Here is a 14,396-nt window from a genome sequence, read left to right as displayed (position 1 = left end):
TCATTTATATAAACAATTTGGTTGAGAATGCAGGAGATGGGGAGCTACACCTAGAAAGTTCAGTCATTGTGTGAAACACTTTCTCAGGGTAAGTTTGAGTCGATGATCATTTGTATTATTAAATGGTTAACAAGTATGGAGATGGCGCTAAAATAGACGGTATCATAGACAATGAATAAGGTTATCAATAAAACACGGGTATCTTGATCAGCTAGGTTAGTAGTTTGAAGAATGGTAAATGTCACATGACTCAAATAAGTGAGAGATGAAACCAAAGTACATCTTTCACAGGGATTAGTAGTGCCCCAGGGAGCGTTGTAGAACAGAGGGATAAGTACATAGTTCCCCCGAAAGTGCCATCACACGTAGATAGGGTGGTAAGGTAAGTGTCTGGCATGCTAGCCTTCGTCAGACAAGGTACTGAGTATGGGAGTTGGGACATTATGTTGAACTTGTACAAAACCCTGGTGAAATCACACCTGGTGTATTATGAACAATTTTGATTATCCTGCCTTAAGACAGACATCATTAAGCTGGAGAGTGCAAAAACATTTGTGGGAATGTTGCCAGGATTTGAAGGCCTGGTTATAAGAAAATACTGGGCAGCCGGGACTTTATTCGTTGACACGTAGGAGACTGGGGGTTGGGGGGGGGGGGTGCTTAATAGACGACTGTAAAATCATGAGGGGTATAAACAGTCTTTTTCCCAGTGAAGAGGAATCAAAAACAGAGAGCATAGATTTAAGATGAGAGAAGCAAGATTTAAAAGGAACCTGAGGGGCAACTTCTTCTTGTAGAGGGTGGGGTTGTATATCAAACAAGTTGCCAGAGGAAATGGCTGAGGCAGGTACAATAACATTTACAAGACACAAGGACAGGTACATGGAGAGGAAAGGATAAGAAGGGTATGGCAAATGGGACTAGCTTGACATGGATGAGTTGGGTTGAAGGGTCAATATCCATGCTGTGTTATCCTATGATTCTATGGACTAAAGACACAAAATTATATCTAAAGTTACTTGCCTGCAAGAGATGTTGCCTGGTAATCGAAAAGTTATTCATAACTGCAGTATGTGAAGAAGCATAAAGTATTAGCCTCCTGTTGTCAATATGCAGAGCATGCACTGGAGTATTGGAATTAATTCCAAATGACCATATTAAATTCTGTTAAAAGAAAATAAATTTGTTCTGTCTTTCAGTTGCCATTCCTTCCAGATATTAAACTATTCTGCAATATAATATAATTTTGAAGGTATAGTGTATAGGTTCATACTCCAAATGCATCGCCAGCAACTTCATCGCCAGTGGCAGGTCATGGAGGTTCAATCATCTTGTGTTCATAACACAAGACAATCCTGATGACTCCCCCCACTTTCAGACATGTAATTCTGCTCGGTTGTACAATCCAACTCTTCACTTTGAAAGTGGCAATAAGCAGCCTAATGTAAGTAAATACAGATGCCTGTCCTGTACTTCAATAAAAGTCACTTGTTTTCCACTTGTCGTTTCTTTTTTTCTTTATTATCCAACTTGGACTATTTACAGGGCACTTTAAGGCTAGGGTGAGGTGATCATCAAATGGGTTAGAGGTGTTTATTTATTTACTCCTAACCTAACCACCTATGAATCTGCAAAATCACTAACCCAGCACTGCACAGCTCCCAACCATTCCAGATTTGTGGTTGTACTATGTTAGACCATCAACCACGGGAAAAGCTTCTGTATTAAAATCTACTACATCCCTGTGGATGGAATCATCCAGGTCTGAGTGTTGCGGAGTAGCACACGTCAATTTCAGGAGAATGTTCTGTGCGGTCACTCAGAGGTAGAACCTATATAAAGGATCTTTGTGAGATGGCTCCTTGGTAACGCAAACCTGCCAATCTCCTTTGCACACAATGATATCTAATATAATGTGTTGGGTGTGATAATTCAACAGATATTGTTCTCGGTGTCACTATAATATGGACACACATTAACTGCAAGTAAATAAATGTTGCCTGTGTTTGCGTGAACTGCATGTAAACATTTTTCAATTGATTTTTTCTCTGTGAAGTACTTATCAAGAACAGATTTACCAAAAGAAAAATGAGGCTGAATTATTTTTAAGATGTAATTAATAATTAATCACACTAAAGAAACAAGGTAAAAATGTTAGAAGGTGGTTGTGGCTGGTGCAGTGTATTGGAATATCAACTTTTCTAACATGACTTGCTTGTTCAACAAGTTTGTTATCTTATCCAGTTATGGTCATGAGGGCATTCATCTACAATTACCTCAAATACTACATCCCCCAATGACATCTTAAAAAGCTGCATCAATAAAGTATTATTAAGATTTGTTTGCTTTCTTGAAGGAGATATGGCATAGCATGGGAGGGAGAGTTTAAAAGAGGGAAAAGAATTAAATCAGTGAAGGATGGAAGAAATAATTTTTTTTTAAATGATCAGATCAATTTCAAAGGCAGTGCTTACCAAAGAATTTTGTTTAATGTAGGAGTGTTCTTCAAACACAGAGTCACAAACTGCAGTATCAACCAAAGAGGACTCTGGTGGACATATTGCCATAGTACTATCTGCTCCAACTGCCACTGCATGGCAGCATATATCCTTGTGTATTGCTTCATCTTGGCAAAATATATCAGAAGCTGGTCTTGGAGAAGCTGGAACAATCCGCCTTTGTCCCTCTGTTGTAAGACTAAACAATCCTAAATCATCCTTTGTTAACTGCAAAATAAAATTAAAATTATTGATCTGAATTCCAAATGTGTACAGATAATTTCAATCTGTCCCAACCATCCATTTTTTCTGCAGAGTAACTGGTGTTATAAACCATTGAGAAACATTGGTTCATAATGGACACATTATCTTCAATTTGATTTACCACAATATTAAAAATAATTGTCATCAAAATCATATCTGAAATTATTTTTGACTAGTTTGCAATGATCTGGATGATGGGGTGGTAAATTGGATTAGTAAATATGCCGATGATACTAAGGTAGGAGGTGTTGTGGATAATGAGGTGGGTTTTCAAAGCTTGCAGGGAGATTTATGCTGGTTAGAAGAATGGGTTGAACTTTGGCAGATGGAGTTCAATGCTGAGAAGTGTGAGGTTCTACATTTTGGCAGGAATAATCAAAATAGAACATACAGGGTAAATGATAGGGCATTGAGGAATGCAGTGGAACAGAGAGATCTAGGAATAACAGTGCATAGTTCCCTGAAGGTGGAGTCTCGTGTAGATACGGTGGTGAAGAAGGCTTTTGGAACGCTGGCCTTTATAAATCAGAGCATTGAGTACAGAAGTTGGGATGTAATGTTAAAATTGTACAAGGCATTGGTAAGGCCAAATTTGGAATATTGTGTACAGTTCTGGTCACCGAATTATAGGATCTCAATAAATTAGAGAGAGTGCAGAGACGATTTACTAGGATGTTACCTGGGTTTCAGCACTTAAATTACAGAGAAAGGTTGAACAAGTTAGGTCTCTATTCATTGGAGCGTAGAAGGTTGAGGGGGGATTTGATCGAGGTATTTAAAATTTTGAGAGGAATAGATAGAGTTGACGTGAATAGGCTGTTTCCATTGAGAGTAGGGGAGATTCAAATGAGAGGACATGATTTGAGAGTTAGGGGGCAGAAGTTTAAGGGAAACACGAGGGGGTATTTCTTTACTCAGAGAGTGATAGCTGTGTGAAATGAGCTTCCTGTAGTAGTAGTAGAGGCCAGTTCAGTTGTGTCATTTAAGGTAAAATTGGATAGGTATATGGACAGGAAAGGAGTGGAGGGTTGTGGGCTGAGTGTGGGTAGGTGGGACTAGGTGAGATTAAGAGTTCGGCATGGATTAGGAGGGCCGAGATGGCCTGCTTCCGTGCTGTGATTGTTATATGGTTATATGGTTATTTAACAATTTATCAACGGGACTAGGCAGATTAAAGGTTTGGCACAGAGTAGATGGGCTGAAGGGCTGGTTTCTGTGCTGTAGTGTTCTAAGACTCTCAGTGAACATAATGCATCAACTAAGGACATAATAAAATCATTCTCACTGTATGAACAGGACTTGTGCAATGATGAAAATCTCAATCTGCATCATATTTATCCACCACTTGAATGCAAATTTTAAAAGAGTTGTTATGATTTATGTTCTCTATGCCTGAACTCCCCCAGCACTCCACCCAACATTGGCATTCATTAGGGAGTTTCCACAATGCTCCACTCGAGGATGCCCCCATCAAAATTCCCTCATGATGTTTTTCTCCCATTCACTTTCATTCCTCTGCAATTCCCTTTTCTAGTTATCTTGGCTCCTTTATGAACCTCATTCTGATCCCTCTCATACCATCCTGATCACCTTCCCCACTGTACTATCCACCATGGTGCTCTTTCATGATACCATCCTCCTGCAATACTCTTCTCCCAAGTACTTTTAGCCATCTCCTCGACACTGATGGAGGATGTTATTAGAATTCTGAGATTTCTGTGATTATTTGTGTGGACTGTAGTTTATATGGATCTCCTTCAGTTTTCTGTGTTTTTGATCTAGTTGCCAATTGGCATGTTGGGAGTGGTGGTTGGGGTTTGATGTCTCGTTGCCATTTTCCAGTTGGTGATACATTAGTTTTTTGTGCGAGGAAAGTGGTTGGGGATTTGGGGTTTGATGTTCTAGCTGCCATTTTTCATGTGGGTGAGGTGTTAGTTTTTTGTGCAAGGGAGGAGGTTGGGGGTTTGGGGTCTGTGAGTTTTTGCTTCTTTTTCTTTTTTTGTGCAGGGGTGGGGGAGGTTTGATTTCTTTCAATGACTTCCATGGTTTTTCTTTGTTTCCTGGCTATCTGGAGAAGATTAATCTCAGGGATGTATTCTGCAAACGTACTTTGATAACAAAATGAACCTTTGAGCTTTTTAATCTTCTGTCAATCTTCTTACCCCTTATTCAATCCTCTTTCACCCAGCAAGTGATCCTCTTTGTAATCTTTAATTCCCTTTCTATCTTTTTTGCTGATCTCCCTTGCCCATTCATGATCCTCTTCAACCATTTTCTCTCCTCACCCATACATTTTCCTTTCCTCTGAGCTCCCAACAAGCCAACCCTGCAGTAAACATGAGATTACAATCCCTGCATCTACCTGCTCTGTGTTCACGTGAATTGTACCTCCCTCTGTCTCTGGAAGATTGTCAGGAAAAGCTTGAGGTTGATCAGCTACTGGGGTTGGAGCTGGACCTTGGTTTTCTGGGTTAACATCAGATTGATCATCATTCTTTATCTGCTCTCCAAGTTCAATGCCTTGTGCATTTTCCTGATATTCAGCTGAATATGTTTCAGTGCCTGGTTTTGGAGAAGGTGAGTGTTGTTCATCAGCTACATCTTCAGAGACCATTTCATTCTGCTGATCAGTACTGTCATTTGCTTTTACAGTGTTTTCATTTCCATTCACGTCATCACTACCGAGCTGCCCTGTCCCTTCAGGAGTTGAATTACTTTCACTCTCCAGAGCATTGGCAGTTTCAGAGGAAAGTTGAGTTAAACTCTCTGGCTTCATCGGTTCTTCCTGGTCCAAATGTCCTTCAACATTCTTCATTAGTTCTTGGGTTTCTTCAGAGATTATGTTTACTTCTTCTGATGCATTTGTGGCTGGATCTTGCTCACTTTCATCCATATTTAATCACTAAAAGAAAATGTCATAAATTATAGTTCCCCATATAGCAGATCTCTTTCGTCATCTGCAGCTGACTTGAGATACAAGGCAGAAAGAAATGACAGGGAAAATGGCGGATGGTTTGTATACATGGTTACAAGGCCAAGCCACTTGTCTAGCTATCAAGAGAATGGGGTAAAGCAAGGATGGGGAAGGAAAATATTTCTATTGAGAACATTTCAAAACAAAGGGAGGACAACAGGGATTACTAACTAGAAGTTACAAAGCTTGAACACAATTAGGAAATAATGGAATGCAAGAAAATGAAAAGGTAGTGTGAAATGAGAATGATAAGAGGCAAATATGTTTTCATTATGACATTATAAAGGCGGAACATTCAGCATTTTGGAAGAGTTTCACACCAACAGAATCACATTTCTTACATTAACTGTGAATAAGAATGAAACAACTGATTGGCTTTACTCTGTAACTTCCATGATTAAGCTAAATAATTATGAACAAATCTTAATTAATTGGGAGAAAGTTAATAAAACGTATGATAACACACACAATTTGCATTTATTTGACTTTCATTTAAATGTATATTGGTGATTTTCCAGAACTAGGAGTGAAACAAGGACTGTTTTTTTAAAGCACTATGGAGTAACCAATTAAATTAAGTGGGTACAATTCCTCCTGTGTTTCATTGGTTGATTTGATCCTTGGACCACTATGTTCCCAGTACATTGAATTCCTTCCCTACATCTCCAGGCCTCATTGAATAATATTACAAGGACGTAACAGTCAAGCTCACCATGCTTGAAGGAAGGAATTATAAAATTAGAAGTTATAAACAAGAAGTGGTAGATATATTTAGCAGAGTAGCACACACAAAACACTGGAGGAACTTGGCAGGTCAGACAGCATCTATGGAAATTAATAAACAATCAATGTTTCAGGTCAAGACAGGTCTTTAGGACTGGAAAGGAAGGGGAAAACACCAGAATAAAAAGGTGGGGGACAGGAAGCTGGACTAGCTAGAAAGTGATAGATGAAGCCAAGTGGTTGGGAAAAGTAAAAGGGCTGGAGAACTAGGAATCTGCTAGGAGATGAGAGTGGACCACAGGAGAAAGGGAAGATGAAGGGGCACCAGGGGTAGTGATAGACAGGTGAGGAGAAGAGGTAACAGGCCAGAGTGAGGAATAGAAGAAAAGGGAAGGAGGAAGGGTATATTTAAGGCAGAGATTGATAGATTTTTGATTAGTCAGGGCATGAAGAGATATGGTGAGAATCCACGAGATCGGGGCTGAGAGTGAAAATGTATCAGCCATATTGAAATGGCGGAGCAGGGTCAAATGGCCTAATTCTTATGGTCTCATTATTTAAAGGGTAGCTGCACTACTTGGCATGGTATCAATTTATACCTATCAGAAAGCATTAGCTTGGATTTCTGGTCTAAAATAGGGAGACAGTTGTAGCTCAACTTGCTAGGAAAATCCTATACATCTAATAATATGTTATTTGAATATAGAAACTGTGGTAAACTATGTATACCTGTCTGGACACACCCCTCTGCTGACTGCTCCTATGGCTCCTCCCACAGACCCCTGTATAATGGCGACTGGAGGCACTGCTTCCCCCCCTCAGTCTCCAGGATGTTGTGTCGTGGTCTCTTGCTGCTAATAAAAGCCTATTGTTCGCCTCCCATCTCCGAGAGTTATTGATGGTGCATCAGAAACCAAATCTTGTTTGCTGGCTGTTGACTCCTTTAGCGAAGAGTAGATGTGTGATTTCAAGTGAGCATGGAATTGAAATTCTTTGGGATCAGACATAAAAATAAAGCTCTTTAGGTGGAGGAGGAAAAGTCCTCAACAAGACTGAACAAAACTCAACAAAAGTGAATGCAGGCTCACTTTTAACATTTAAGAAAAACTTGGACAGGTACATGGATGAGAGGGGTATGGAGGGATATGGTCCAGGTGCAGGTCAGTGGGACTAGGCAGAAAAATGGTTCAGCACAGCCAAGAAGGGCCAAAAGGCCTGTTTCTGTGCTGTAGTGTTCTATGGAAGGGGAAAAAAAAAGAGAAATTGATGTTAATGCCATCAGGTTGGAGGATAACTTGACGGAATATAAGGTGTTCTCCTCCACACTGAAAGTAGCCTTATCGTGCCACAAAAAGAGGCCATGGTCCAAAATGTTGGGACAGGAATAAGAACTGAAATTAAAATGTTTGGCCATTGGGAAATTCTGCTTTTGGTCGATGGGGTAGAGATGCTCGACAAAGTGCCTCCTCCATCACCTTCATTCAGGGCCCCAAACAGCAACAAAACCAAAGTGAGGCAACACTTCACCTGTGAATCTGTTGGGGTTGTTCATGGCATACAGTGCTCCCAAACCAGTCTCCTCTACGCTGGTAATTCCCATGTAAGTTGGGGGACCGATTTGTCAAGCACCTCCGCTCCAGCCGCCTAAAGCAGAATTTCCCAGAGGCCAACCATTTTAATTCCTAACAAACCATTTTAATGAAGAAGAAAGTAATGGCATGATGTGTGAGATGGCTATGGCTGATTAGAAAACTGCACGAGTTGTGACAGTAAACACACAATAACTAAGATTTAAATAATATATTGTTCACAAGTTATGTGTACTGTATCCCATTAAGTTAAAAGTATATGAACTCCACTCTCCCAATTTACAAGATTGATTCCAGGGATGATGGGTTTGTCAAATGGGGAGAAATAATGCAGATCCTGTCTTGGGTTTTGAAGAATGGGAGGTGACCTAAGGAAACACTTACAGGGTTTGAGAGGGTAGATATGGAGCTGATGTTTCTCCTGCTTGCTATGTTCAGATGGAAATCCCAAGGTAAGTAGTCAGCCATTCAGGACAGAGAAGAAATTTCTAGATACAAATGATAGCCAATCTTTAGAGCCCCTAATAGATCATAGGGGCTCAGTAACTCAGCACAATTAAAACAGAAATCAAGATACAGGTATTTAGATATTAAGGAGATCCAGAGATGTGGCACAGATATAAAAGATGAACAATGGATCTTATTGAATGGTGCAGCAGGAACAAGGGGCTGAATGGTCTACCACAACTCCTATTTATTAGGCTATGAATAATTAAGCGAAAGGATCGTCCCTGATTCAATGTGAGGTGTTAATGATTTGCAGGAACTGTAAGAAGTAATTCTGACATCAGATCCCAATTAATCTAGCAATTAGAATCGGTGGCAGGCGGAAGAAGATGGAAGAAGGCCCCTGAAAATCTAGGTCTACAGCAATAGTGAAGCCCAGCACGTGAATGCTAAAGACAAGGCTGAAACATTTACAACCATGTTCACCAGCGCCAACCAGATATTCCAAAATGATTACTTCCTGAGATCCAAACCACCACTAAATCCATTCTTCAACTAACTAGATATGCCAAGAGATACCAAGAAGTGACCGAGGACACAGAATACAGCAAAGATTATTGCGTCATCGGCACCCTAGCTGTTGTACCAACGGCACAAAGCAGACCAGGCGCTCCCAATTTGTTCCAATACTGACAGTTACAACACTGACATCTACCGAACAATGTGGAGAATTACTCTGTTAAAAAAACAAATTACGACTCAAACTGTTGGTTGTCAATCATCAGCAAAGTGATGAAAAGTGTTATCAAAAGTACTATGAAGTAACACTCAAAATCGCCAATAATCTGCTCACTAATACTGTTTGCATTTCGCAAGACCTCCGTAGAACATAGAAAACCTACAGCACAATACAGGCTCTTCGGCCCACAATGCTGTGCCGAACATGTACTTACTTTAGAAATTACCTCGGGGTACCCATAGCCCTCTATTTTTCTAAGCTCAATGTACCTATCCAGGAGTCTCTTAGAAGACCCTATCGTACCCGCCTCCACAACCGTTGCCGGCAGCCCATTCCATGCACTCACCACTCTGAGTAAAAAAACTTACCCCGGAATCTCCTCTGCACCTACTTCCAAGCACCTTAAACCTGTGCCCTCTTGTGGCAACCATTTCAGCCTTGAGAAAAAGCCTCTGACTTTCCATACGATCAATGCCTCTCATCATCTTATGGTCACCTCTCATCCTCCGTCGCTCCACCTATTGTCTTGTCCTGTCCACACTGCACCAACCGCCGCCGCCGGGCTACAAACGTGAAAGCGTGCTCTCCAATCCAGGAAACATCCTTGTGAATCTCCTCTGCACCCTTTCTATAATCTCCACATCCTTCCTGCAGTGAGGTGACCAGAACTGAACATGAACGAACACGAACCAAGATGAATTCTGGAGATGAGGGGAGAGTTACTGCTCTTGACCAAGTGTAACATTGAGCAGCCTTGATTAAACTGAAGGTAAAGGGTACCATGTTCAAGGGAATCCATTAACCAAGAAGGGAAATACACAGTACGCTATCTCTTGGCCTTCATCAGACTATCGTCAAATCGCTAAACAATGTAGACCAAAGCTTTACTGGGCATTCACATTTAAAGCTGATTATTTTCCGCATTTGTAATTCCTAATTAAAATCCATTTGGGAATTTACTATATATAGGTTGAGAAAAAATGTTTCTCAAACGGAATAGCCATGAAAAAGGTAACCAATTTTTTTGATCATTTTGAGATTACAATGCTGACGATTATTTTAAAAATCACGTACAGAACGTGGTCGTTTTGTGGTAATGAGAGTACCCCCCCCCCCGTACTAATTGTCTACACGCAGAAACGATTAACGCCACCCAGTTTCGAGAATTTGTCCCAGTGGCAAAGGAAAAGTAAAGGATGTCCAATATCATGGGATTGGTGGCAAACTTTGGAGGAGTTCCCATATACCCCTCAGCTGGTAGAAGTGGTAAACAACCTTTGGTAGTTTAATGCAGCCGCAACAAACTGTCGTCAGTCTCAAGGGGGTGAACTTTAAGTTAGTGAGAGTTAAGCTGCAAGCCGAGAGGCCAGCTTTATCCTGGGTGACGTGGATTTTCCTGAGTTGTTCGAATTGCAATAAATACAGCACATAAAAATACAGCAATAAATACAGCACATAAAAATACAGCAATAAATACAGCACATAAAAATATTTTTTTAAAAGAAAATACAGCACATAAAAATACAGCAATAAATACAGCACATAAAAATATTTTTTTAAAAGAATCTGCCGAACCCTGGGGATCCGAAATAGAAACGGTAGGGGGTGTGGGGGGAAGCATGCCAGACTGCATCTGTGAAAAGAGAAACACAACAGGTCGAGGACACCTTATCATTTCCCGCCTGGTCGTATTCATGGTGGCACAGCGAGTAGAGCCGGGGGAGGAAGTCTCCAGCCCCCAGCCAGCTCTGTCCCTGGGTACTCTGATGGTCTCCCCTCCATCCTTCAGCTCGCCACGTTTTTGCTTCACATCTCGATATCAGAAGAACTGTTTTCAATAATACTGCCAACCGTTTCCCGCGTTAGAATAAACGTTACTTACCCAAAACTTCTGTGGTTCACCCCCAAAAAATAAGGCTTTTTTTTTTAATTTTGGCAGCGGAGGAGCAAGCTGTTTCTAATCTCAGTCAGTTTCAAGGCTCGCCGCTGTTGCTAGGATACAGGTAACAACGAACTGGTTGCCAGAGGCCAGTCGAAGAGCAGCTTCATAATATCAATGTAGCTGATTGGACTAAACACACAGTTGGTCTGCATTGTTCCAGTGATGGTTAAAGTCAGATATCCTTACAAATTCGGCAAGGTGAGCCATTTCAAGTTCCCTGGTGTCAGGATCTCTGCGCACTTAACCCGGTCGCAACGTCACGATGCAGCTATAAAGAAGGCAAGACAGTGGCTATATTTCACTAGGAGTATGAGGAGATTCAATTTGTCACCTAAAACACTAAAAAAAACCTCTACAGATGTACTGTGGAGAGCATTCTGACAGGCTGCATCACCGTCTGGTATGGGGGGGGGGGGGTGGAAACTACTGCACAGGATCGTAAGGAGCTACAGAAAGTTGGAAAGTTAGCTCCATCATGGGTACTGGCCTTCATAGTACCCAACACATCGTCAAGGAGCGGTGCCTCAGGAAGGCGGTGTCCATCAATAAGGACCTTCATCACCCGGGACATGCCCTATTCTCACTGTTACCCATCAGGGAGGAGGTACAGAGCCTGAAGGCACACACTCAGTGATTCAGGAACAGCTTCTTCCCCTCTGTTATCAGATTTCTGAATGGACATTGAACCCATGAACGCCATCTCACTACTTTTTTTTATTTCTGTTCTTGGTATGTACTACTTATTTTAACAACTATTTAATATACATTATATATTTTTTTTACAGTAACTCAGTTTTTATATGTGTAATATATTGCTTCGTACTGCTGCCGCAAAGTTAACAAATTTCATGACATATGCCGGTGATGTTAAATCTGATTTTGAGATACAGTAAAAGAAACCGGATAAACAACAGTTAGCAATTAAAGTGATTGATTCGTTTTAAACAAACGGCAGAAATCTAAAATAAATACACAAAAGTGGTGGAAAAACTCGGCGTGCGTAGAGAATGACTCTTCTTCATAACTGGAGACGTGAGGAAACAAGTGGTTTTCTTCGTGGAATATCCCAAATGGGCAACTTTCCTGCTACCTTAATTAATTTCCGTCATCACTGAACCGCAGTAATATAACATGCATTAACAGGGCGCATTACATTCAACCCCACGTGGCTTTTTCACTACTACCACCGCTATATAATGACAGCGGGGCAGGAGTGAATCATCGCTTTAAACTTCACCAGTCACACACAATCATAAAATGGACATTCGATTCATTTGACAGAACGCGTCATCAGCAAACCTTTTAAGCAAGTACCAAGACTTTGCTTTCCTAATGTTGAAAATGGCCAACTTTCATTTAACAGCCATATTACAAGAAAACCTTAAGACAATTAAGAAAACCTTTGTCCACCTCTTCTAGAATGACTTTGCAAGAAGATCTGGAAAATCTGTCCATGCAACTGTTTAACACAGAACTCTGTGCCATATACACTTATTGCCATTGAGAAAAATCTAGGGATCAATGACTGCTGGAGCACTTAATGAAAGATGTCTTCTGATCTGGGACACGCTGAACTTGGATGCAAACACTGCAAAGGCTTTATGGATAAGGACTAGTGTTTAAAATCTCATGCCAATGTGTAGTAGGCAGATGAAATGGGTTAAACCACAATGAACTGTTTGCCTAAGGATTGTATATTAACAATAACTAATGTCATGCTAATATTAATTGGAATAACAAATTTCACATCACATGCCAGTGATAATAAACCTGATTCTGATCAAATGTTGGCTTGACTTAACTGCGTCACTCCCCGACCCACTGAGTGGGCATCCACCTACTTGAGGTTGGCGGGGTAAGTCTGGGAGTGTTGGTAAATGCAGTGTATTCCTCAAGTCTTCTGTTGTTGGGTTCAGGGAATTCTTTGCCATGAGGACTGCAGTGAACTGAACAATATGCAGATAAAATCCTGGAAACACTAAATAAGTCACACAGGACTCAATTTATACAGCTGTACTCCATCAATTATTAACAATGGGGGCTAAAAGGGGGTTATCTGTTTTAATACCAGATGCAAGAATGTTTCAGTGCAAGTTCCTGGATAGATGATATATTTTTTTTAATGTTTAAATACAACATATATTTATATGGCTTCACCTTCTAGCTACTTTTATGAAAATGGATTGTCCGTTTGCAAATTAAAGCAAATAATTTGATTATATTTGCATGATGTGCAAAGGATGCCTCTGAAAAAAAAGGGCAACTTTGAAACAGTATGTAACTGACCAACAGTTAACGATTTACCCACGAGACACCATATACAAATAACCAATTTGTACATAAATTAATCCAGTAATTAGATATACAGTATGTACGTCAAATGTCCTTCAATAAATCATCTGCCAAACTACAAGGTCATCTATACTTTTTTTGTAAGTTTTAGTACTTTCATTCTGATTAAATTTTGCATTAACAATGGCAATGTGGAAATTTAGGATTAAATGATGGCTAGTAAAACACTGTAAACAACCATTACCAGAGGTAACCAAGTCTGGTTAAAATTAACATTTAAGTTTTAACTTATTTCAGTCAAAATTGATAAATTTATATATCTTGCAGCTGAGCATCTCCAAGGGACTTCAGAATATTATCTTCAAACACTTAATGTACACAAATTCAAACGGATGAAAATCTGGTACCATTTCCAATTTGGGGATTTCTAACACAGCAACAAATTTCATAATAACCCATAAGATATTTGAATAAGTCATTGCACCACAAGTTGGCATAACCTTGCTTCAATCAGAAAATGTAACTCCCTGGGATTTAATATTAATCTAGATTGAAATTATAAAGTTGAACTAAGGAGTGCTGCATTTTTAGAAATCCAACACAATCAAAATTAAAATCACAAGAGATGCTGCAGATGCTGGAAATCTAAAGTAACACATACAAAGTGTTGGAGGAACTCAGCAGGTCAGAGAGCAACAATGGTAATGAATAAACAGTCAGCATTTTAGGCTAAGGCCCTTCATCAGGATGCATTTAATCAAAATTAAATACAGTTTTAATAACCAAAAAGTAATAACCATTTCCCTCTGAAAGGAGATGCAAAATGAAATTCATTTTTAAAATAAATGGCAAACAGCTGGATGAGAAACAAGAATATCACCATTCACCATCCATCCATCCATACTGGAAAAAGGCTTGGCTGTGGGAT

At 40.1% G+C, this 14,396-nt stretch overlaps 1 protein-coding gene across 2 annotated transcripts in view; it reads right to left on the bottom strand.

The window, feature by feature from the left end:
* cfap251 (cilia and flagella associated protein 251) overlaps positions 1-11,429 on the bottom strand; it is a 70,405-nt gene extending 58,976 nt beyond the window's left edge. The window contains exons 1-4 of one of the 2 annotated variants that reach the window (XR_009515432.1): positions 11,117-11,429; positions 5,125-5,664; positions 2,475-2,726; positions 1,024-1,164 (exon numbers count right to left, since the gene is read on the bottom strand). Coding sequence is in view for 1 of the 2 variants with exons in the window: in XM_059988202.1 (XP_059844185.1) it covers positions 1,024-1,164; positions 2,475-2,726; positions 5,125-5,655 (924 nt within the window). In the remaining variant the exon portion in view is untranslated. The remainder of the gene's footprint in view (positions 1-1,023; positions 1,165-2,474; positions 2,727-5,124; positions 5,665-11,116) is intronic. The other variant, XM_059988202.1, reaches the window with a different exon arrangement.
* Positions 11,430-14,396: the final 2,967 nt, after the last annotated feature.

This window comes from Hypanus sabinus, chromosome 13 (genome assembly GCF_030144855.1).
Source record: "Hypanus sabinus isolate sHypSab1 chromosome 13, sHypSab1.hap1, whole genome shotgun sequence".
Lineage (NCBI taxonomy): Eukaryota > Metazoa > Chordata > Chondrichthyes > Myliobatiformes > Dasyatidae > Hypanus > Hypanus sabinus.
Note: the sequence above shows the minus strand (reverse complement) of the source record. Positions and strands in the feature narration are given on the sequence as shown.